This window comes from Bicyclus anynana, chromosome Z (genome assembly GCF_947172395.1).
Source record: "Bicyclus anynana chromosome Z, ilBicAnyn1.1, whole genome shotgun sequence".
Classification (NCBI taxonomy): domain Eukaryota; kingdom Metazoa; phylum Arthropoda; class Insecta; order Lepidoptera; family Nymphalidae; genus Bicyclus; species Bicyclus anynana.
Window position 1 is genome coordinate 19,620,598 of NC_069110.1, and position 27,125 is coordinate 19,647,722.

The following is a 27,125-nucleotide window of genomic DNA, read 5'->3' on the forward strand; positions in this document are numbered from 1 at the left end:
ATTGGCATAATATTTGCATGACAAATTTGCCTTTCTTATTAGCGAATTCTTGTAAGGCTGATCCTACATTTACTTGCTAAGATATAGTGAAAAGTCAATATTCATTTACTGCAATTAGGCTTACAAGCACTTTAGCAAAAACCTAAAATTTAATTTACGAGGGTTCCTAAGTGTTTTGGTCCGAGAAGAGCCCACAACAAACTCAGCCACGTTTTTCTATTTTAGTTTATCACCATTTAACAATAGGTGTGTTTGTAGTAGCTTTTTTACAGCTTATATATTCATTAACACTATAACACGAATTTTCTATAAGCTTGCGTTTAATAAAAACTTTGAACTTAATGAGAGACATGCCTGTGGTTTCATGTGGCAGTTATAAAAACCTATACAATTATTTGCCTTTAAAAGAATTACTATTTTTTTGGATCCAGACACGTGTATGATATTTAATTATACGTATATATAATTAATTCTGCTTAGCAAATAGAATAGCACTCGCATTGGGATTTGCTGCGTTTTCTTGTATCAAAATATAAAAAAACTACTAAGTGTGTGTAGGGCTATGCGTAGTGTAGGGTTCCGTTGATTTAATTAGCACTTCAAACCCTAATGTACAAAGTGGATCCCTGAATTGAAGACGCGTTTTGTAACATCCACAATATTTTAAATACGAGAAAAAATATAATTCTTACTTTACTTGTAGTAGAGCTACTCTAAATACTTTGTTTTAAATTTTTTATTTCACCACTTTGTAGGCGCGATTACAAAGTGTTATACATCTTACATACCCATGCGCAATAGGGATGATGACTGTTTTTTATTAAATCTATACTAATATAATAAAGCTGAAGAGTTTGTTTGTTTGTTTGTTTGTTTGATTGAACGCGCTAATCTCAGGAATTACTGGTCCGATTTAAAAAATTCTTTCTGTGTTAGATAGACCATTTATCGAGGAAGGCTATAGGCTATATATTATCCCCATATTCCTACGGGGATGGGAACTACGCGGGTAAAACCGCGCGGCGTCAGCTAGTTGTATGTAAATTAGGAGTATTAATAGTAAAGCAATTTTGTAAAAGTAACAGGGTATCTGCGATCATTACTTTCGGAGTTACAGGGATTTAAAGAGTCAGATTTGCGGCGCTGCCGCGAATTCCTGATAAACGCCCCATACAAAATGTCACGAACTAATGACGTCGTAGGTACATAATGATCGTTAGATTTGTATGGGCGTTCAAAAAAATTTACTAATATCTTTGATATTTTTGCGTTTATGTTTATAGTTCAAAAATTTAAAAATGTCACATTTAATTTAAGGAAGCTAAAACTGTATGAATTTTCATCTAATTACGATAAAATATTTTTAATAGATTTTGAAATTTTATAATCTTATTTATTTTGCAAATATCCAGACAATCTTTGCTTTTTATGTATAAATGAGTGAACATTGACCTTATTTACCCGAATGTATCATAAAAATCAATATATTCAAACCTAATCATCATCGCCATTGCACTTGCTAGTTATATGAGTCTTTCGGCTATGTTAGCTATGTTACTCGTAGCAACAACTTTATCTAATTAGTTTTACAATAACGGAATTCGTATGAAATTTTCGAATTTCAAGTACTTTTTTATAAGTTGGTACTCATTAAATTGTAATTACTATTTAGTTGTAATGGTTTTTGTCTATATGCTACTTGTGTGATTTGATCAAATATCAGAAAATAAACATTTAGCTAGCGAGGGACACACTTAACTCTAAGAAAATGAGCGTTTTAAACCATAATATTTCACAATCTTATTTTTGGACATTGCACACATTTTGCGCCTTTCTATTTATTTATTTTTAGTAAATTTAAAACCACAATAGCTCGGGATTATCATCATCATCATCATTAACACCCGATAGACGTCCACTTCTGGACATATGCTTCTTGCATGGACTTCCAAACGAAGAGGTTTCACCCACCAGCATTCAGCGGCTCTCTACAACCAGTATGATGTCTTTGGTCCACTTAGTAAGGGGTCGACCAACTCTGAGCTTTCCCGTTCAGAATCGCCATTTTAGCACCTTTGGACCCCAACATCTATCGGCTCGTCGAACACTATGCCCTTCCCATTGCCATTTCAGCCTCGCGACTCGCTGATCTATGTGACTTTGGTTCTTCAATGGATCTCCTTCCTCATTTTTGATTAGATCTCCAAGCATAGCCCTCTCTATCGCCCGCTGAGTGACTTTGAGCCTTCTTATGAGGGCCACAGTTAGTGAACAAGTCTTGGATCCGTAAGTCATCAAGACAATAAGATATATCTCGTATCTTTTCAGGAATGGCCACTACTTACTACCGAGCCGATCCAATGAAGCAGGAAATGTACCAGCGGAACAATGACATGTATACCATGTCTCGAGAGTTCCAACAGTACCAAGGTAACGCTGTATAAAAGGTATAATAGTCAATCTACTCCGGGAAGTACTATTAGATATACATTAAAGCCAAATCGATGTGGAATGTTTATCAACAAACAAATTAAAATTGATGAAAACGCATGTCGAACTATTGTGTTCGCCCCTTACTAGATATTCCCTGCAATACTGGTTGCCAGCCGTGATAGTCCAGTGGATATGATCTCTGCCACCGATTCCGGAGGGTGTGGGTTCGAATCCGGTCCGGGGCATGCATCTCCAACTTTTCAGTTAGTGCATTTTAAGAAATTAAATATCACGTGTCTCAAACGGTAAAGGAAAAACATCTTGAGGAAACCTGCATACCAGAGAACTTTCTAATTCTCTGTGTGTGTGAAGTCTGCCAATCCGCATTGGGCCCGCGTGGTGGACTATTGGCCTTACTCCTCTCATTCTGAGAAGAGACTTAGGGTCACTACCCACTACGCAACTTGTAGAAATTCGCAATTTCACCAACGTAGTTCCCATTTCCGCGGAAATACAGCCCATGTTACACCCTGACAATGTAGTTTTTTGTTGCTGAAATAATTTTTCAAATGGGTCCAGCACATCTGTTTATATTTATTACTAGCTTACTAGCGGATCTGGATCTGATCTGATATCTTTTGAACGTAATGTCTGTTCGAATGAAATAATACTTACCTGAAAGCCTAATATTTACCTAGAAAAGCCTGTTTATTTGTATCTTACAACGTATAAAAAATAATGGCGACATTGCCATTATTTTTTTTTAAATAAAAGAACGCTTATTGTGTTATGACTATAATAGTTGAACATATTATTATGCTGTCGCGATACTTTTTGTAAAAATATATGTGTTCTGCGAAGTCGTAGTACATTATTTTATTCTATCAGCAGTGAGTTTTTGCAGCGCACGCGAAGCAAACAATATTTTACTTAATTTTTATACGTTGGGTTACATTATTGAAGTTATATGAAGGATCGCTAATTTTTTGAAAATATAACATAGCCTATAGCATCCGGGATAGTGTAGCTTCCCAACAGTGAAATAGTTTTCGAATCAGTTCAGTAGTTTCGGAGCCTATTTAATGCAAACAAACAATCCTTTTCCTCTTTATAATATTACTATAGATACATAATGTTAGTGGAGATAGCTTTAACACGTGTATTGGCATGTCTAACATAATTTATCTTTGCAGATATTCCAGTGTCTATAGAGCGGTTCGTAGATCTGCAGCCGCTGGACGACGAGCGCACCTCGTTCGTCGCGCACGACCGCGACACACGCGAGATGTACGCACTGCGGCGCGTCCCCTTCCGCACCTCGCCCGCGCTGCCAAGCACCCTCGACGTGTGGGCGCGCCTCGACCACTCCAACATCGTGCACTTCCACCGAGCCTTCTCCACCGACGCCTTCGGAGACGAATGTGAGTACCTGCCGCTCACGACGCGCGCACCGCGTTCGTCGCGCACGACCGCGACACGCGCGAGATGTACGCACTGCGACGCGTCCCCTTCCGCACCTCGCCCGCGCTGCCAAGCACCCTCGACGTGTGGGCGCGCCTCGACCACTCCAACATCGTGCACTTCCACCGAGCCTTCTCCACCGACGCCTTCGGAGACGAATGTGAGTACCTGCCGCTCACGACGCGCGCACCGCTTTCGTCGCGCACTACCGCGACACGCGCGAGATGTACGCACTGCGACGCGTCCCCTTCCGCACCTCGCCCGCGCTGCCAAGCACCCTCGACGTGTGGGCGCGCCTCGACCACTCCAACATCGTGCACTTCCACCGAGCCTTCTCCACCGACGCCTTCGGAGACGAATGTGAGTACCTGCCGCTCACGACGCGCGCACCGCGTTCGTCGCGCACGACCGCGACACGCGCGAGATGTACGCACTGCGACGCGTCCCCTTCCGCACCTCGCCCGCGCTGCCAAGCACCCTCGACGTGTGGGCGCGCCTCGACCACTCCAACATCGTGCACTTCCACCGAGCCTTCTCCACCGACGCCTTCGGAGACGAATGTGAGTACCTGCCGCTCACGACGCGCGCACCGCTTTCGTCGCGCACTACCGCGACACGCGCGAGATGTACGCACTGCGACGCGTCCCCTTCCGCACCTCGCCCGCGCTGCCAAGCACCCTCGACGTGTGGGCGCGCCTCGACCACACCAACATCGTGCACTTTCACCGAGCCTTCTCCACTGACGCCTTCGGAGACGAATGTGAGTACCTGCCGCTCACGACGCGCGCACCGCGTTCGTCGCGCACGACCACGACACGCGCGAGATGTACGCACTGCGGCGCGTCCCCTTCCGCACCTCGCCCGCGCTGCCAAGCACCCTCGACGTGTGGGCGCGTCTCGACCACTCCAACATCGTGCACTTCCACCGAGCCTTCTCCACCGACGCCTTCGGAGACGAATGTGAGTACCTGCCGCTCACGACGCGCGCACCGCGTTCGTCGCGCACGACCGCGACACGCGCGAGATGTACGCATCTCCTTCCGCACCGCGCACACAGCACATAGAAAACGCTGAAGCTGATATATATGTAAAAAGAAAACCTCTTTAATATTATTTCTTTTTGGTAATTTACTTTTTTTTTCATGACATTGTCACATTTTAAATATTCGAAACATTATTATTGACTTAACAGCAAAACATTAAAATTTTTATTAAAATATAAAGTAGATGTAAATAATAGCTTTGAATGTTGTTTTTATATTTTATTTATAGGTAAGTTTTAGTTTAGTATTTAATTTAATTATTTAATGTAAAACTTAATATTGTAAATAATAATTATATTTTATTTATAGAAACACAAACAAGCTTTTATTACTACTATCACATTCATGTGAAATAATTATCATTATAAAACAACATTCAAAGCTGGAAAACACACTAAAATCTCACAATTATAATAAAAAAATATTCGACCAGAATAGGCAAGAATATAGATTGAAAATAGGAGATAGAGTATATGTAGAAAACGGAAATCGTTTAAATAGAAAGAAAACCGATGAATTAAGAATTGGACCGTTCAAAATTGTACAAAGGATTTCCAATTCAATCTATGAAGTTGATACCGGCCACAAAAAAGCGGAATCAAACTTTTATCATATCACAAAACTATATCCTGTTCTTAATGAGAGAACAATTATAAATTAGAGAACATTATTTAGATAAAGTTCTTTTTTAAGGGGGGGAGATGTAAAAAGAAAACCTCTTTAATATTATTTCTTTTTGGTAATTTACTTTTTTTTTCATGACATTGTCACATTTTAAATATTCGAAACATTATTATTGACTTAACAGCAAAACATTAAAATTTTTATTAAAATATAAAGTAGATGTAAATAATAGCTTTGAATGTTGTTTTTATATTTTATTTATAGGTAAGTTTTAGTTTAGTATTTAATTTAATTATTTAATGTAAAACTTAATATTGTAAATAATAATTATATTTTATTTATAGAAACACAAACAAGCTTTTATTACTACTATCACATTCATGTGAAATAATTATCATTATATATATATGAAGCTGAATGAATATTTAGTTAATAGAACGTAATCCCGTAATAAGTTAATTTAGTTAATAGTAATTTAGTTATTCGTACGTAATCTCTGGAGATGCGCTTAATAATCTGTATATTATTCGCTCGAGACGCGCGAGACTTACATCCCTTTCTTTTAAGGAGTTTCGTACAAAAAATACTTCACGACTCGTGTCGATATGGTGCCGAACCTTTTCAGATTTGATACATACATACGACCTTTATTTTGAATTAAAGAGAAGCTCTACTCTGTGTTTGTATTTGTAGTGCGCTACTATTGCTCTTAAGATCTGGCATTAGAAATATATACTCTCATTTGTTATTTATTACTTATTAGTGATAAGAAATAGACGATAGATAGCCACAGTGACACATTGCAAATAGGTTGTCTAGTTAAGTTGCGGCCAAACAAATTTTTATACAAAATCTAGGCAACCATGAACTAGATCAAAGGCAACTTAATTCAATCAAATTAAACATAACATGAGCTTTCAATTGAAATATGTGATGAACACATAACTAATTTACATAATATTAATTTAAATATTTATATCTGGTAATCCCATAGTTGCAGTGTAAAAGCAGCCTTTACTTTACTTTTTTAATTATTTTGGGTATATTCTATTAATTAGTGTACAATTTCTTTTAATCAACCAATGAGGGAAGGCGATTAAACAAATTAAAAAAAACTCAATACTGTTCGGTCGCAATTTAACTAGGCAAGCTACGTAAAATGTGTCAATGTGAATATTTTCTATCATTTATTTCTTATTACAAATGAATAATAGATGAGGTTGTAAATTCCTTATGCCGGATCTCGTACTATACACCGATCAATTTTTTTCGTCTTTAACCGAAATCCCACATAATGTACACAATGTCTATTATCCATTAAAAATATTATGAAAAAAAATTACTCATTAATTTAACCATTTAAAACTTCCTTAAATTAAATTTTTATTTTATTTTATATTTAAAGTTATTAACCCGTAGCCGTACAATTCGGCAATTGTTAAGCTTTTGATAATGCCGCGTGCATACCGTAAAAGAATATAAAAACAGTGCTGCCGACTCGTGTATCCAAGATATGTAGGTATCAAACAACTGAATTTCTGTCGACGACGTATATAAACAGGCTGTGATAGTCAACTGACGTGTCAAAAGTGCTTGTAAACTGAGCCTACTTGAAATAAATGATTTTTGATTTTTGATTTTGATTTTGATGTATCTCCACAGCCGTGGTGCTCGTGTACGACTTCCACCCCGGCGGCGAGACGCTCATGAAGAAGTACCTGTCGGTGGGCGCGGCGGGCGCGGGCGCGGAGCAGGCCCCCCGCTTTCACGACCCCTTCTCGGCCGACCCGGACGCGCCGCGGCCCTACACCCACCAGGTGGGTCGCCCCCCTCGAACCGTTGGAAACTCCAATCAAATTTACAAATAGAAACAGTTTAAAGTTCTAAATGATAACTTGTAAGTTGTTCCGTTTTTTTATGGTTAATCAGTGATTAATGCATTAAAATTTGATTCCGCATGCAGGTAGTGGAAAGGTTTTTAAAGAAAATCCGTATGCACTTACAAGGCTTAGTTACGACTGACTTCAGACTTAATACTTATGGCTATTTAACTAATAGCTATACGTGTGTGCGTTATGTATGCATATTGGAAGAAACATTCTTTCATTCGAACTCGATTTTTAAAATCACCAAAATTCAAACAATTGTTGCGTGGTAGCTTGAAGTATGAAACGAACGAAATGTTTTGTATGAGACGTATGAGTGTGTTAGGTATCTATTTAGCATAATAATATCATTAAATATAATATCTTAATAATATCAAAAAAAGGACATAAATAAATGATAGATAAATAATCATTAATAAGCTCGCTCTATACTCTGACGCAGTTGGTAGTGTTGAGGTCAAAAATTCAAAAAAATCAGAATTCATTTATTACAATTAATTTAGAAGCACTTTTGGAAAGTCAAGTTATGTCATAGTTGAAATTAATTTATTGGTGGTAATAATAGTCGAAAACTTAAAATTAAAGTTACGAGGACCTGTCCTAGCTCAGGACTGTTCAGGAAAATATAATTTTTAAATTTTATCTGGTCTAGTGGCACCAGCCGTAGCTCCTACCTGCCGGCAAAGACGTACCGCCGAGCGAAACCAAGGTAGACGTCAGCTATGAAAAGAATAAATTTGTGTACTCTAAATCCTTAACAACTCTGTTGCCACTTAACATAAGATGAAATAGTCTGACTTGACATTGAATAAAAAAATATATAGTGCATTGCTGCAGCGGCCGGCAAGACAGGCATTGATGGATTGAACGTGTGAATGTGGACCGAGGCGAAGCCGAGCCACACATGCGTAAGTCCATCAATGCCAAGTTAATAAGTAGTTGTGGCCAAGGGTTGTATATTACTTTTCTCAAAATATGCGCGGAAATTAAACTAAGTAGTATAATTCAGAACTTTTATTTGAAAATACACCTGTACCTACAATTCTTGAAATTTAATGTGGATTTTCAGGAAAATATGTCGGTTTGAGTTAATTAATACTATTTTAAAACCAATGACGAAGTTGACGAACAATATATTTTTTTAACTAAACAGCTTTCTATGTCCAAGCCAGTTGGAAATTTAAATTAAACCTTTGATATGTTACCTCTTTGGTCGCCATTGTTGCGGAGAAGAAGATCGTTCCATTTTTAAATTGCACGACAGATATGATTTTACATAGTAGGTACTTTATTTGGCCGCTAAACACGACGGATATGGATGTTTATACAACTATTGCCGGCCGCTGCTCGATCAATACAGCAAGTTCGATTTATTTTGAAAAAGGTCGTCAAAATAATGCTCAAATTTTCAAGAATGTTTGAGAAAAAGTTATTATGAGGTCTAACATTGGACTGCCTTGACTAGAAAATGCCTATTCCTTTGCAACCTAAGCGGTTGCCGTTTTATAAGTTTTCAGCCAGACTCACATTTCATTTATTCTGTTTCATTACGCTATCATCATGTAGTTATTAACCTGACTTAAGAAAGAGACTCTTTGTTTATGTTTCAGAATAGAAATATATGTAGTATGCCGTTTAGTACATAATGGTGTCACATCGCTTTAAAAATATTCATCACAAATCATTTTTAAATTGTGCATGCGATGGATAAATGTTATTAAATTTACTGAAGGAGATATTACTTGTATGTCACGTTTAATTTTAAATTATCTGATTGAATATAATTTAATATATTACAAATAGTAATATTGGATATGGTTGAAGAATGTATAATTAAAACACCATTCAGGTTAAAAAAAACTTATAAATACGTGTGTCAAAGAGACACCAAAGTTAGAAAACGGTATATAACTTTAGCTTTCAAGTTACATACCGTTTTTATATTCGTCTCCTTCTCTCATTTCATTATCAATGTAGCAATAAATTATAATATATATATTATATATGTATGTATATATACACCATGTAGGACGGTGCGCGTGGCAGGTTTCACAGACTTGCAAAAGTCATTTTAATTAGAAATTAAGAAAGATTAAATTAATAAGTAAAAAGTAAAAAGCGATCTGAAATCTATGCAGTATTAATGACGTATGTATAAGGGTTCCTCAGTCCACAAGGAATCCTTAAAGTTTCGCCATGCCTGTCTGTCCGTCCGTCCGTCTGTAGTTTAGCGCAGAGACTATTATTACTACAAAGCTGCCCTCTACTGGCTAAACAGTTGTTTACTTATACGTGAAAAAATTCACGAGTATAGGATATATAGTGATATTACAAGAAAAACTATAACAGTTAACTAGCATTTGCTATTTAAATAGTAATAGTAGAAAGTTGCATAATGATTCCGTTGTTAATTAAAATAGTAAAGTTGTCAATAAGATAACTCAGTCTCTGTTACAACTAGAAAGCTAAAATTTGGTATGGGTATGTATATTATTTACGTCTACAAAGTGTATAAAAAGAAAATTTGAGAAAAAAACATTTGGGCATGAATTTTGTATAGTCTATATGAGGAGTATCGTTATCGATATTTTTGTGCAGGCATATGTGATTAAACTGCAGCATAATTGGCAGTCGCTCTCCAAATGATATTAGCCGTCATACATATTATATTACTAACGTCATACGCGCACTATCCCACATTGAACAAACAATTAGTGATCAAAATCCATTAACTTTCAGTTCAGTTTTCACGTCAGCTTTAGGTGTACTTCCTGTCTGTGCTTCAATCCTCTGGGTGTGCTAATGTGACTGAATGTTTTAGTCTAAGATCCGAATTAGAAATGACCTTCACCCATCTGTTCAATGGATGAAAAATGTTTCATGTCAACGTACACTGGGCACAATCCGACCGGTTTGTGAAAAATTGCCCAAACTGAATTTAAATTGTCAAGATAGGCCCCACTTTTAATTTTATTTAGATGAGATATTGAAGCGTAACAGCTTTAGGTTAATAGTTTGCATATTTTGGTGCCTGTTGTCCTTTAGTGTGTGTATTTTACAAAACATATTGCGAGTAAATGCTGCATGCAATTGGTTAGTTCGGTGCAATCTGGTACTATCGGCTAGTATTCATTTCTCCGGTCTATAAAGCAGCATTCACTTGTAACAGAACATCGAGCATTCTCTGGTTTTATATTTGTCGAACTAAACAACGAGCCGAGCCAAGCATAGAGCCAAAAATATTGCTACGAAAATTTCTAGCGAACGCTCTTTTCGATGTTTCCATTCCAAGCAAATCTGCTCGTCAGAACGCTCGATAGAATGTTCGCTAAAATGTTCTCGTATTTTTCTATGACGTAACATTCGCACGAATGCTCATTACAAGTGAATGCTCAAGTCTATCAGCACCTTTAGGGATATATTATCCGATATTATCGTGAAGCACCAGCATTGAACCACTCGGGCAAATTGGGGATTACTCGACATGTATTAAAAATTCCTGTCCAAACTATTATCAATGATAGTGTAGTATCCTCTCGTACCATTATTATATTAACTCTATTGTGTTTATGTACTACAGTTTATTGACACACTTAGCTAAGGCAACGTCCGTCACCGTCTTACGACTGAACCCGCCCTTTTGTGTTTGACGTATATTTATACTAGTATAGTCTGCACATAGTGGGTAGTCCACAGACACTGAAAATAGTTTGGGCAGGCGATATTTAGGCAAAATATTTACCTACTCGCAATATATTTTCTAACACTTTTGGATGGTGGGAGGCTCCGGCCGTGGCTAATTACTACCCTATCGACAAAGACGTACCGCCACGCGATTTAGCGTTTCGCTACTATGTCTTAGAAACCGAAAGGAGTTATACTTAGTTAGCCCGCTTTAATCTTCGATTGCATCATCACTTACCATCAGGTGAGATTGTAGTCAAGGGCTAACTTCTAGAGAATAAAAAAATACACACACTATATTGGACATAAACACTTCATCCAATAAACAGATAGGTGAAGGTCGTTTCTAATTCCGACCTTGTACTATATTGCGGTGTTTGCCGTGTAGAAAAATACGCTGCTCCGCGCCGAGATCTGCGGCGCTTTGCTGCCTGAGCAGGTCCTGTGGAACGTGTTCATCCAGTTGACCGCCGCGCTGCGAGAAATACACAGCGCTGGCCTCGCCTGCAGGTATTCACTCCCACAGCTCGCTCGGGCACGGATGATGACATCGCCTAGCCGCGGCAGCAGTCTCTGCAGATTGTCAGGTGAGCACGCTTATTAGCTCCTTACTTGTAAAATTGGCGTACTTAACTCAACCCTTAACAATCTCACCTGATGGTAAGTGATGATGCAAGCTAACATGGAGGCGGGCTAACTTGTTAGGAGGAGGATGAAAATCCACACCCCTTTCGGTTTCAACACGTTAAATCACTTGCCTGTGGAAACTAGCCACGGCATTTAATAAAACTTGAATCTAATTAATTTTCATTCCCAAAATCAATATGATAGCTGACAATTTTATCAAACGCCAATTTCGTAAGTAAGGATCTAATATATAGTCTTGGCCCAAATATTGTTACACGTCACAAAATATTTAAAAATGTGAAGCCCATTTAAAATTTTCTGTTTTGTGACCGGTTTGAACGCGCACAATTTTGCGAAACCGGCACTGCCATTCTTCGTATAAATATATCTTCGGGGTGTTTTAGTAGTCACAGATATTCATGGCGTTTAAAACACGCTTTATGGATATTTATTAGTGGTATCTTTAAGACGATTAATCGATTTGTAAAATGGGGATGATGACTAGGTTTGAATATATTTATTTTTATGATACATTCTGGTAAATATGGTCAATGTTAACTAATTTATACATAAAAAGCAAATATTGTCTGGATATTTGCAAAATAAATAAGATTATAAAATTTCAAAATCTATTAAAAATATTTTATCGTAATTAGATGAAAATTCATACAGTTTTAGCTTCCTTACATTAAAAGTAGCATTTTTTAATATTTGAACTATAAACATAAACGCACGAATAACAAAGATATTAGTAATATTGTCTGAACGCACATACAAATCTAACGATCATTACATTACCTACGACGTCATTAGTTCGTGCCACTTTTTATGGGGCGTTTTTCAGGGATCCGCGGCAGCGCCGCAAATCTGACTCTTTAAATCCCTGTAGCTCCGAAAGTAATGATCGCAGATACCCTATTCCTTTTACAAAATTGCTTTACTATTAGTATACTCCTAATTTATATACAATTTAAAAAACGGTCATCTTCCCCATTGTATGTGTACAAATAAACGTTCATTCGTTAATTCATTCATTAAAATCTGTAGTAAATGAAGCCAATCTCTGATAAATTCAGCAACGCTGCTTAATAATCACGTTGGCTAAAGGCTAGTCTTGGTGATGGCACATTACTAACGAAGAGCCAAAACGTTTTGTACGTGTTCTATGGTCAATGAAATTATCATATTTTCACGTCATGTTATTAACATACTAGCGGACGCCCGCGACTTCGTCCACGTGTCAAATTTTCACTACCCCTACCCTACCCCTACCCCATCAATTTTTTTTTTCCGTCATAAGAACCTTATCCTGACAATAACAAACACATGAAAAATTGTGAAATCGGTCAGCCGTTTACGTGTGATGGCGTGACCAAGTGATATATAGATTAATATATATATATATATATATAATATGTGGAATATCACAAGAATATTTAACGGATTAGCGTGAAAAACAATAAATATTCGTACTAGAATGGCAGGTACAAAGTTCAAATCTAATAGTGTTGCTAGTTTTATTGTCACAGGATTTATGGCCTGTCTCAGTATTTATGGCCTGTCAGACGCTCCTAGTCATTAGCTCTGGGGTCGGCAACCTGTGGCTTTTTTCGCTGTATAGTATATAGCTTTTTAGTTCAATACGCAAAATTTTGTTAAGAGTAATTTTTGGCTCTTCAAAAGGTTGCTAACCCCTGACCTAGCCTATTAATAATCGTAAGGTGAGTATGATTTTTACTATGCACTATAACGTAATTCGTGGTTATTATCTTGATTTATGTTAGAAATTGCTAACAGTTAAGGTTTTGTTCAACTAACACCGAACCGGACGTGCTGCTAACACCACATTTTTGTAATTTCAATGCATATTTATAATCTTCATTACGTGTATTGTATGCATTCGTGTGCAAGTATTGAATTACTTGCACACGAATCAATTGGAACTTAAACAATTGGCTCGCTTCGCTTAGCTTACGGTGTGGTTTGGCTTGGCGCTGGCTCGCCCTGGAATCGCTTGTTCGTTGTCGTCTTTCTATTGTGCCATGACATTACAATGTATCTTCAGACAGTGCTTTGTAACACTGTAAATGAATTCCTCGCTCGTGGTTAAACCTCAATGATATTTTATATTAGAGATGGGGCGCTAGCGCATCAAAATTGAGGCGGACAAATTTGGAAAATTTACTTAAGTGTTCATTTACACTACCGACGACTGCAGTCGGTGACTCTCGGCGGCAGTCGACTGCCGTTGGTTGCCGCTGAGACGTCGACGACTGCCGTTGGTTGCCGCCGAGACATCGCCGACTGCAGTCGACTGCCGTTGGTTGCCGCTGAGGCGTCGGTGGTGGTTGAATACTCACCACGTTGGTCTATTGTGGTACCCACTCCTAGCACAGTCTTTCCCGACTAGTTGGAGAGGAATGGGAATATTGATCATATTGTAAAAAATATGGCAATTTTTTTTTTTTTTTAAATACAAAATGGTGCATGTGTACACTTAAGGGTGTAGCTAACTTCGGATCACTTTTTGCGGTGATTTGTAGTAACCAATCTATAGTATAGTGATTTTTGATACAACGAGACAGTGTTACGATTTTTCAAAGATCAATTTTTTAGATACAGTGTTTTACCGTGGCACGGTATTTGTAAGAGTAACTCCGTACATTAGGAATCGCTTGCACGCGTTCGGTGCGCCGCGCGTTCGACAAAGTCTACAATGTCTGATCTTCCACAGGACCCTGGAGCCTTCTAAGGTGATCGTCACTGGTTACCGCGTGCGTGTGTCTTGGTGTGGTATCGGCGATATGTTAGGCGAAGTTGATGTTTCTCAGGTAACCACACTTCTATATTCGTCATCTATCATTCATCATTGTATTCTGCTCACTGCTGAGACCTATTTCGACCTCTGTCCGACTTATATAGTCTGGCCCAATGCGTATTGGCAGAATTCACACACGCAGAGAATTAAGAAAATTGCTTTTCCTTCACCGTTTGAGACACGTGATATTTAATTTCTTAAAATGGAAAGTTGGAGGTGCATGCCCCGGACCGGATTCGAACCCACACCCTCCAGAATCGGAGGCAGAGGTCATATCCACTGGGCTATCACGGCTCTTGTCATCGTCATCTATACTCATCTTTAGGTGCCTTCTTTCAGCTGAAGTTTGACGGTCATGTGTAGAAAACTACACATGACCGCCTTTCGCATTTTCAACCGCATTTTCTACACATACTATAATATTATAAAGCTGAAGAGTTTGTTTGTTTGTTTGCTTGAACGCGCTAATCTCAGGCACTACTGCTTCGATTTGAAAAATTCTTTCAGTGTTAGATAGCCCATTTATCGAGGAAGGCTATAGGCCTTATATTAACCCCGTATTCCTACGGGAAAGATAACCGTGCGGGTAAAATCGCGCGGTGTTAGCTAGTGTAATCTGTTAGCGGCCGCCCACTAGACTAGATATCTTATTTTTTACATTAAGAACGGATTTTGCGACGTGGACAAATGGGGATGATGACTAGGTTTGACTATATTGATTTTTATGAGACATTCGGGTAAATCTATATCAATTAATAAAAGTAAGGATTTTTTTAAAACTTAATTTAAATATCACGTATTTTTAAAAAAAAATCCAAACGTCAAAAACGCTGTCGTCCATTTTGTGACGTCACTAACACACTTGATGTACTAAACGTCGAACTAATTGTTAACTATAGTCCATTTACTAATTCCGTAGAATTCTGACATTTATACTTCCGTTTCCGGTGTTTCTATATGTAAAACAGTTCCCATAAAAAAGATGACCAGTTCAACTAAAACGAAATTTATTCTGTCGGTTTTAAAAATGAAATTTAATTTATGAAAATGTATGAATGAATGTAATTAAATAAATCAATTTATTTATTTTGATTTAAAGTGTGCATTATTTGAATTTTCCTTATTTAAATTACTTTTCCGTAATAAATTTAGGTAAAATATTTTTTCGTACTATGAATGATTTTAAAAGCTTGGTTTGATGAAAAAAAAAAACACGCAGAAAAAAGGTCTGTGACAACTAAATTTCAAAAGTGACTGACATCCGGGAATAGGGGTGTCAGAATTCTACGGAATTAAAAAACAGACTATAATATTATTGTCAAACGCTCCATTTGTATGGGACTTATTAAAGTGACTTCGTCGTAGTTGAAATATAGACCATCATGGCCGACAGGCGTTTTGGCTCGTATTGTCAAAAACATATTTAAAAACTAAAAGTTCATGTAATCACGTCTCAAAAAAAATAAAATTTCAGTCTAATAGAACGAATAATGAACTATTTAAGACCATTGGAAAAAAGTGTCAACTAGCCTATTGTATTCATTGAAGACTTCGTTTTCACAGTTTCATTGAAGACTTCGTTTTCGCAGTTTCATTGTAGACTTCGTTTTTTGTTGTTGCAGGCGCAGCAAGACGACCTGACGGCGTTGGGGCGACTTGCCTTGGCGCTGGCGTGTCGTTCTCCCCAGGTGGACAACTTGTCGCGCTGCCTGGATTTTGTGCGTCGCAGCTATTCCGAGGACCTCAACAACTTCATAGTGTACGTACCGCACGACTTCATACCCGCGCAGTCTTTCCCTCTGCCCCGCGCGCGCGTTACTTCAGACCCGCGCACTGCTTCGTTCCCGCTATTTCTTTTATTTTGAAAAGAATATTTGCTTTATCTTTTATAATCTATACTAATATTATAAAGCTGAAGTTTGTTTGTTTGTTTGATTGAACGCGCTAATCTCAGGAACTACTGGTCCGATTTGAAAAATTCTTTCAGTGTTAGATAGCCCATTTATCGAGGAAGGCTAAAGGCTATATATTATCCCCGTATTACTACGGAAACGGGAACCACGTGGGTGAAACCGCGCGACGTCAGCTAGTATGACCAATATTCCATTCCCCTCCAAAAAGTCGGGAAAGACTGTGCTAGGAGTGGGTACGACAATAGACCATCGGGGCGGAGATCGAACCACCACCCCTGTGAGCTATTGAGGCTTCACCCCCGTTGCCCGCATATCATGGGAGTGTCATCAACAAACTTGCCAAGCTATAAGCCCAAATACTGGGACGTTTCTGCTTGGCGCAGTGGTATGTGCGGTGGACTTATAAGAGGTCCTGGGTTCGATCTCTGGCTGGGCTGGTTGAGGTTACCCTAATTGGCCAGGTCTGCATACTCTTTAATTGCAATCTTGCAATCAATTTTATTGAATTTGTAATTATCTAACATAATTGTAATGTCGCGAGCGTCATCACATAAATGATTATTTATTTATTTATTAGTCTTAACTTAGTCTTAAAGCTATCCTTACAAAACAACTTAATTTGCTAGCTCAGCGCTATCTATATCTATACTAATGTTATACAGGGTGCTCGAGAGTATTTCCCATAACTTCAAGGTGTTGACAAGTACACTTATAGAAGTCGAACTGAATAACTATTTTTTTTATATAAAAAAATTCCGACTATCCATTTAACACACGCCTTTATGCTATGCTTGCATTTTTAAATACGTAATCGTAGTGGTAACACTGCCAATATCGACGAGATATTGCAACTGGCTTACTAGAGAAGTGCAGAGTGCACTTCTCTAGTAAGCTACTTCATGATATTTATCAATGAATAAGTTTGACTAGGTCATAATATAAGGATGCGTTATAAGGGACACAATTTAAAAAAGAAATATTTTTTACTCCGAAAATATTCATTTAAGAACACATGTTCCTTAGACAATTTTAATTATTTTCTTTAAAGAATTTAGTTATGGGAATTACTCCCGAGCAGCCTGTATATGCGAAAGTAAGTCTGTCTGTCTGTTACGTGTTCACGGTAACTGCTGAACCGATTTGGATCAAATTTGGTATAGAGATAAATAGGTCTTTGGAGCAGAACATAGGATACTTTTTGTCCCGGAAAAGTCCAAGGTTCCTGCGGGATTTGTAAAAAATACAAATTATACTTTTTGATCCTAAAATAAAAATAGAAGGGGTCGAAAGTTTGTATGGACAGTCCTTCGTAATTGGAGTTATAGTTTTAAAAATTTGTTCATAAATCATAAAAACATTACTAAATATAGTGTGATTGGAGAGTTTTAAAATTCTATCCCTAAAGTGGTGAAATAGGGGTTGTTATTTTTTATTGATTACCACGCAGACGAAGTCGCGAGTGTCCGCTAGTTATATACAGGAAGAAATTTTTTTTAGTGCGGATATTTTTATATTTTGTACATAAACAAAATTTAATGATCACGTATTTTTTCTTTTTTTTTTAACTCAAAAATAACAAAATTATCGTTAGCTAAAGTTATTTACTTTTGAACAGAATTTTAGGATCACCCTATTGTGCGTTTATTTTATTTTCGTTTGATACCTAAAGGACGTCACCAGATCACTTTTAAGCTGAATATATCTTGTTTAGTAATAATATGTACATTATTTTGTTATTTTAGAGACATAAATTAAAAAAAAAAATTACATAAAATGTATCGAACTGTTTGTAGATTTATATTCTATTAATGATACAGAACCACGAAAAAAAATATCCGCACTAAAGACCGAATCACCCTGTATAATTATAAAACTTAATTCTATTAACAAAGTAACTAATACTAATATTTATTTATTTATTTATTTATTTTATTTATTATTATACAAAAGTGCTACAGTTTATACCTTAAGCTAAATCTTTACTAATATTAATACAGATGAATGTTTACATGTACAAATTTCATAAACAAATTATTTTTTAACAGTACAGTAGCTAAATAGGAAGTCAATACATTTTTTATTGCAATATAAAGATGTGTGAATAAAAACTAATATACATATACAAACTAATATACATATACTAATATTCCAACTGTTGGCAGGTATTTACTTTCGGAAATCACAATACGGTCGGTCACAGACTTGATGCCCATGATCGGTGGACGCTTCTACTACCAGGTGAGTGCACGAGCTGCTGTAGCTTGGCAAATTCGTTCGTAACACTGCCGATGGTCCGCGGGGGCCGGGAGGGGTAACGAGGCCCTGCGCGCACGACTTCATACCCACGCAGTCCTTCCCCTCCCGTCGCCCGCATATCATGGGAGTGTCATCAATGAACTTGCCAAACTATAATATACATTGTGTACATTATGTAGGATTTCAATTAGTACAAGTGAGTGATTATAGCCCAATGGATATGACCTCTGCCTCCGATTCTGGAAGGTGTGGGTTCGAATCCGGTCCGGGGCATGCACCTCCAACTTTGCAGTTGTGTTTGTGCATTTTAATAAATTAAACATCGTGAAGAAACCTGCATACCAGAGAATTTTCTTACTTCTCTGCTTGTGTGAAGTCTGCCAATCCACATTGGGCCAGCGTGGTGGACTATTGGGCTAACCCCTTTTATTCTGAGAAGAGACTCGAGCTCAGCAGTGAGCCGAATATGGGTAATAATGATGTATACAAGTTTGCGTCTAACAAAGAACTGTGTGCCTAGTGGGAGTTTTCAATATTTTCATACTGTTACCATCGCGTTGACGTTTACGCAAATTTATATGGAATTGAAACAGTTGTGCAGTAGTGCCACTAGATGGCGCTGTTTCAATTCCTTAGAAATTCGCGTTTACGTTACGTGACAGTAACAGTATCAAACTGCCACTGGGCCCTCAGATTGAATGGAATGTAAATCTAAACCAGGTGGAATCTCTGGAGCGGAGAGCGGATGCTCTAGAGCAGCAACTCACCCGCGAACTGGACAACGGGCGACATTTGCGAACGCTGGCCATGCTCGGCTCCGTCAACGAGAGGCCCGAGTGAGTATACCCCCCCTACAACTACCCCTACCCTACCCCTAGCTTCTCCTGACGATAACAAATACTTCAAAAAAAATATAGTGAAATCGGTCCAGGTGTTCACGCGTGATGACGTGACCAAGGGATATATGGATTAATTTTTATATGTTACTAGCGGACGCCCGCGACTTCGTTCGCGTAAATTTCGATGTCAACTTTACTACTACCCCTACCCTACCCTACCCCTACCCTACGACTACCCCAACCCTACCCCTAGCCTACCCAACCCCTACCTCTACCCTACCCGTTCCCTAACCCTTCTTCTTTATTCTGGGCCGTTTCCGCACTTAGCCATTTGATTGGCCGTTGTGCGTGGGGTACCCTAACCCTACCCTACCATACCCCTACCCTACCCCACCCTACGCCTACCCTACCCCAAACCTACCCCTACCCTACCCAAACCCTACCCCTACCATACCTACACCCGCGAGTGTCATAGGCTATGTTTGATCCCCATATTCACTACGTAAATGAAAGCGCCGAGCGTCATATAGCGGAATTTCTGCGTCTTTTAGAAATTTTGTACTATCTCCAAAACTATTTAACTAATAACATACTGTAAAGGGCAAATCTTATCTCCATATTAACCTTGTGATTATTAAATAATTTATTTTAATAAGGATTAAAGTTTAGTTGTATAAATAATGACGTAAACCTTTTAAAACACAAAAGGTATATAGAAGATAGATATATGGTGTCCCGGACTTTTTTGTAGAACTTTTAAAGATACATAAAGTCTCCATACATTAATTTCAATTTTACACAATAGTTAAGGCAGCGCATGCGAATAAGTCTGTTTAAGAGGATTTTCAGTCCGACCTGTATGACAAAAACTGTGATAACTCGGCTAATATATATAATACCAATATAAAATACAATAATATATATATATAATAATATATATAATACCAATATAAAATATAGCCTATAGCACTCCCCGATAATGTAGCATTCTACTGGTGAAAGAATTTTTAAAATCGGACCAGTAGTTCCGAAGATTACCCCATTTAAAGAATGTGACAAACTTACAAACTTTACCTCTTTATAATATTAGTATAGATATAGATTATAAATGCTATAGTAAGTCTGTCTGTCTGTTTGTTACTTTTTCACGGCCATACCGCTTAACCGATTAGGATGAAATTTATGTGAGATTAAACGGAATCCCACTTTTTACGGGACGGGAAAACGGGATTCTGCAGAAACCGGGATCCTGCACAAAACTGGTCTGCTGTGTGAATGGGGTGTCAGAAACGCAAACTGTTCGGTCGGGTTTTAACAGGAACCGGAATCTCTCTGCTGTCAACAAACGCCCTGATATTTCATCATCATGCTGGAGACAGGCCTCTTGCATGGACTTCCAAACAAAACGGTCTCGAGCTGCGAGTATCCAGTGGTCAGCCGGCAGTATCCTAGTGGAGGGTCGACCAACAATGCGCTTTCCGGTGCGGGGTCGCTATTCCAGCACCTTGGTACCTCAACGTCCATCGGCTCTTCGAACTATGTGGGCTGCCCATTGCCACTTCAGCTTCGCGACTTGCTGAGCTATATCAGTGGCTTTGGTTCTTCTGCGGATCTCCTCATTCCTGATTCGATCACGCAGAGAAATCCCAAGCATAGCTCGCTCTATCGCCCGCTGAGTGACTTTAAACTTTTTTATGAGGGCTACAGTTAGCGACCAAGTCTCGGATCCGAAGGTCATCACTGGCAACACGCATTGTTCGAAGACTTTCGTCTTCAGGCACAGGAATTTTGAACGAAAAGATATCGCGCAGTTTCCCAAACGCTGCCCAACCGAGTTGGTTTCGGCAGTTTACCTCCTTCCCAAAATTGGACCTACCTAACTGGATTGATTGAACTGATATGTTGCATTTCCCAATTTCAGATGGAACACGGATGTAACCTGGTCGGAAACGGGCGACAGATACATGTTGAAACTCTTCCGGGATTACGTTTTGCACTCCGTGACTCCAGACGGCAGGCCGTGGCTGGACCAGGCACATCTAGCGTTCGCATTGTCCAACCTCGATGCCGGGACGAATACCAAGGTAAACGCTCGTCTTCTTGCCCATATCCATTGGTTTATCGTTCCGGTGGATTTCTTGTAGAAACGGAAAGGGGTGTAGATTTTCATCCTCCTCGTAACAAGTTAGCCCGCTTCCATCTTAGACTGCATCATCACTTACCATCAGGTGGGATTGTAACTTGTAAAGAATAAAAAAAATATCCATTTTTTCACATTATATAGGCTGGAATCATGCTTCACAGTAAGCGATGATACAGCTTATGGTAGAACGCGCTTGATGTACACAACTATACTGAGCCTGTCGCTGTTTTTCTACAAACGCTAACGCTTCGAAAACTACGAAATGCATGGTAATGACAGATTAAATCGACAACTTGATCGATAGTGAATGTCATTCTCATATTTTTTTTAATTCTTGAAGCGTTAGCGTTTGTAGGCTACAGGCCCCTGGGATCCGCATATGTCAGCCTTCCATGCGTCATCACATGCTATTATAGCGATCCTTTTAAAGAGTGATACTCGTAGTAGGGATCATTGCAATAAAATTGCCTTAAGTTATGTGGGGCAAAAATGCTTCTCTTTTTTATGAAAAACTAGCAGACCCAGTCACTTGTCGCTTTGAATCATTCCCTACCCCTACTCTACCTCTACCCTGCCCCTGCACTACCCCTACCCTACCCTACACCTATCCTATTGTACTCCTATCCTAGCCTACCTCTACCCTACTCCTACCCTACTCCCACACTACTTCTACCCTTTCATACTCTCACCTTACACCTACCCTACCATACTCCCAGCTAACCCTTCCCCTACTCTACCCTTATCCTAAGTATCCTATACCTAATAAAATGTTCTAAACTAACTCTCCTTATTGGTGTAACTTATTATAATCTCTTATTGCTGCATTGAAGAAACTATTGTGGTACAGAGCTATATGTTGAATGTAAATGAATCGTTCTCGCAGGTGTTGCTGACGTCCCGGGACGACGAAAGTGTATTTGTTGTCACGTTCGCGGAGCTGAAGAACTGCTTGGAGCAGGCGTTCAACCAGCTGAGCCAAGCCTCCAGCGCGCCGCCTCCTTAGACCATGCGCTACAGGTTCCTTCGCTGTGACCGGCCGTCCATTTAACTGTCTTAGCTATTAATGTTTGTGTCTACAGCCTGACTAGTCACTACAGGACCTCAATGCTGTCCCTGTAGCCAAGTAGCTATTCTCTTTCTACGATCGCAAACGCTTCCAAAAATGTATGCGAATGACAGATCCTGATCACGTGAGCTGTCGACAGCAAATGTCATTCCCATACATTTTTGTAGTTTTCGAAGCGTTTGCGATCGTAGAAAAATCGACATTCCACTTGGCTGCAGGGGCTGTTTCTAAAAGCGCTTCGAAAACTAAGTATATGTCTTTTTGTCGGAAATGTCGTTCCCATGCATTTTTATTAGTTTTCGAAGCGTTAGCGTTTGTATAAAGAGAATAGATGTTTTACCTTTCTAGAGGTCCATGTATATAGAGTGCTACTAAAAGAAAGTAGTTACATCTTTTCGCAACATGGTGAAGCATTACTTTTCTGGTCAGGATTTAATTTTTTTTTTGTTATTGATTTTTTGACTTCCCGGCGCCTCTACAGCGTTGGTTACTTTTGCTAATTTCTTTTGAATTACTAGCCTGACCAATGAAACCAGTCTGTACATAGTAAAAACTCTATTAAAAGAAGTTTCCCTTTTTTCCGCAAAATGGTGATTTATTTTTTATTTTTCAATTCAAGCTATAATTTCCTTTATATTATTAAAGTTTTTGATAATCGTGGGAAAGTTAATCAGAGCTACTACTCTATCTATATTAATATTAAATATAGGACGGACATATTATATATAATCTATACTTTTTCAAGAAATCGGTGTCCCACATAACTCTATCTATATTAATATTAAATATAGGACGGACATATTATATATAATCTATACTTTTTCAAGAAATCGGTGTCCCACATAACTCTATCTATATTAATATTAAATATAGGACGGACATATTATATATAATCTATACTTTTTCAAGAAATCGGTGTCCCACATAACTCTATCTATATTAATATTAAATATAGGACGGACATATTATATATAATCTATACTTTTTCAAGAAATCGGTGTCCCACATAACTCTATCTATATTAATATTAAATATAGGACGGACATATTATATATAATCTATACTTTTTCAAGAAATCGGTGTCCCACATAACTCTATCTATATTAATATTAAATATAGGACGGACATATTATATATAATCTATACTTTTTCAAGAAATCGGTGTCCCACATAACTCTATCTATATTAATATTAAATATAGGACGGACATATTATATATAATCTATACTTTTTCAAGAAATCGGTGTCCCACATAACTCTATCTATATTAATATTAAATATAGGACGGACATATTATATATAATCTATACTTTTTCAAGAAATCGGTGTCCCACATAACTCTATCTATATTAATATTAAATATAGGACGGACATATTATATATAATCTATACTTTTTCAAGAAATCGGTGTCCCACATAACTCTATCTATATTAATATTAAATATAGGACGGACATATTATATATAATCTATACTTTTTCAAGAAATCGGTGTCCCACATAACTCTATCTATATTAATATTAAATATAGGACGGACATATTATATATAATCTATACTTTTTCAAGAAATCGGTGTCCCACATAACTCTATCTATATTAATATTAAATATAGGACGGACATATTATATATAATCTATACTTTTTCAAGAAATCGGTGTCCCACATAACTCTATCTATATTAATATTAAATATAGGACGGACATATTATATATAATCTATACTTTTTCAAGAAATTGGTGTCACACATAATTCTATCTACATATATTAATATTAAATATAGGACGGACATATAATCATTACTTGTTCAAGAAATTCGTGTCATTGACGACTCCTAAGCTCCTTAATTATTGTCCGTTATCTTTGAAAGCCCTGTCTCAATTAGTATGTAAGCAGTTTAATTATCAGTGAAATCACCTATAAAATGACTATAAGTATTTGTCATTATACAATGTATCTTTAATGTATCGTGTAGTCGCCCTTCTTAAGTATGCGACTACGCGCGTCAGATAGCTGACAGACTGTGTTACTGTAGTGGCGAGCTCGTAATGTCGAATGTGCTCGACTTTTGCGTTTTTTATTAGTAGGGAATAAATCATTTATTTTGCTACTCTCCGTCAAGGCAGTTACACTTCGAAACCGGAGCAAGACTAGTTGACTCTACAACAGTGCCAGATTAAGCTACCGCTTAAGATTTTCCTGAAATCTAGAAATAGGATGCTATATCTGTATTTTTTTTTCAAAATGTTAGGTTTATTACTTTGGAGCTTGAACAGGACGGGTATATATCTTTGAATAACTCAATAGCTATTCATTTTAAAATGATCCTCATAAGAAGATCTATCATTTGATAATCCGGCGCTGCTCTACAATGTCTTATCTATAACAAAAATTTTTGCTTGGATTTGTCGATTTTTGCTTGAGAAAAGTAAAATAAATTAATTGTTCCCTAATATATATCTTTATTTTGCGATGTTTTTACAAAAACTCGCTAAAAATTAAAATAATCGTTGAATATTTATAAAAAAAAAAATGTTTAATTATTATTAGTATTAAGTATAAATGGTGTACAGCGATCTCACTTTTAGGTAGCGGTGTTTAACATTGCGACTAACACGGAACTAGGTGTTGATTCCTTTATATGTCACCATGTAGGTGATGTACATATATGAATATAAGCGCGTTTCAAAATCAATTGCATTAGGCTTGATTGCGAACAACCCATCTAACTTATTTCAATAAAAACATATATAATATATAAATCTAGCCTTTTGATAATATTAATGACATTTGAAAATTTTTCGACTTTCCTCCGTCTTACAAATTTAAGATAACCAAACTTGAATTTTTCATCACAATATATATATTATTTGTAAGGCGGTTAAAGACCGTGGACTAGCAGTGGACGTATTGATTATTTTCATTGTCTCATATTGATGATGATAGTACTGTAAATTAAATGTAAACAGTGGCGTAGTTTGCCTTGGAGGGGCCCTGTATCAAAGTTAGTTGGGGGGGACCAAACGAGCGGCAAATCCCGAAAAATCTCTTCAGTTTTTTATTCAACCCTATCACCACAAAATAAAATTGGTGCCAAAGTGTTTGTTGTGACATACTACTTTTTTATCGAGTGTAGGAAACTTTAATCAAACAAAGAAAATGGCTAAATTTATAATTTTCAAATTTTGTAAAAATTTTAAGCTTAACCCGAGAAAAAAAAAATTGCTCTTTTGACTTGTAATTTTTGAAGTGAAACTCTATTCGCAGTATTTTATGGTTTTTTTTTCGGGAAGCACCAGATACGGGATACGGGGCCCCATATCATTGATACGGCTGATACGGTTAGCTACGCTCCTGTACCTACAATATGTATATACTCGTAGTATAACTTCAGTGTTCGGTCTAACGAGTTTAAGCTTTAAATGTTGAATGAAAGAGTGAAATAAAACTTTGAAATATATTTTGAAAGATCGGCCTCAGTGTGCGCCACAAACATTCCAAACTGTATATATATATATACTCCTTTGGCGCGAATAAAATTTGATAATAAAATGTTTAAAATTGATATAATAAAAAATAAATTAATAATAAAGCCTTTTTATTTCCTATAAACCTTAAACCTAATTATAATATATTTTATATTACCTTAATTATATGTTTGTAAATAATATTTCTTCTCTGTAAAAAAGTAAAAAAGAGTAAATTAGTAAAAAAGTAAATAATCCGCCTGTCCTTTCTAACAGAAAAAGCATTATCTAAATCGGATTACTCAACAAAAAGTTATGCTTGGTTTTACATTAAAACTAATGGGTAAATAATCAATCGTCCCCTTTTTCCTAGCCTTAGGGTTCGAAATATACCCTATAGAATAAAAAAGAATTATCAAAATTGGATCACTTGGTAAAAAGTTACACATAGTTTTACATTACAATTATTGGAAAAACAATCTCAATCATACTCTCTTTGCCTACTCTTAGTGTTGTAATTGTTTATCTAATTGTATCTAAGACCAAGTTCAAAATGTGATTTCAAACCAAGCATAACTTTTTATTGAGTCGTCAATTTTGATAATTCTTTTTTTATTGTGAAGGTTGTAGGTGGTCTCGTATAAAGTTTGAAAAACATTAGGCTAGGAAATAAGGGGACGATTGATTGTCTACCCATATATTGTACCATTGGCACCGCCTCTAAAGTGATCAGTAGATAGAAAATATTATAGTATTTTCTTTCGCCTTTTAGTTTTCTGCATAGTGCATACGTTCCCGCGTTTGAACTTGAGTCGGTAGTATTTATACTTTGACATACTAGACATACCATAGATTTACGATTCGGTACA

General features: G+C 37.4%; 2 protein-coding genes across 3 annotated transcripts in view; both read left to right on the forward strand.

Annotated features, from left to right (window-relative positions):
• LOC112052913 (locomotion-related protein Hikaru genki) overlaps positions 1–20,489 on the forward strand; it is a 361,983-nt gene extending 341,494 nt beyond the window's left edge. For both annotated transcript variants that reach the window (XR_008252309.1, XR_008252310.1), the window contains one exon: positions 20,293–20,489. The gene's annotated coding sequence lies outside the window, so the exon portion shown is untranslated. The remainder of the gene's footprint in view (positions 1–20,292) is intronic.
• The window catches only part of LOC112054302 (PAN2-PAN3 deadenylation complex subunit PAN3), a 40,775-nt gene extending 14,394 nt beyond the window's left edge, over positions 1–26,381 (forward strand). The window contains exons 10-19 of the mRNA XM_052890809.1: positions 2,329–2,430; positions 3,627–3,854; positions 7,224–7,378; positions 11,520–11,641; positions 14,493–14,589; positions 16,199–16,335; positions 18,652–18,727; positions 19,466–19,581; positions 21,506–21,668; positions 22,611–26,381. Coding sequence (XP_052746769.1) covers positions 2,329–2,430; positions 3,627–3,854; positions 7,224–7,378; positions 11,520–11,641; positions 14,493–14,589; positions 16,199–16,335; positions 18,652–18,727; positions 19,466–19,581; positions 21,506–21,668; positions 22,611–22,730 — 1,316 coding nt within the window. The 3' untranslated portion in view covers positions 22,731–26,381. The remainder of the gene's footprint in view (positions 1–2,328; positions 2,431–3,626; positions 3,855–7,223; positions 7,379–11,519; positions 11,642–14,492; positions 14,590–16,198; positions 16,336–18,651; positions 18,728–19,465; positions 19,582–21,505; positions 21,669–22,610) is intronic.
• Positions 26,382–27,125: the final 744 nt, after the last annotated feature.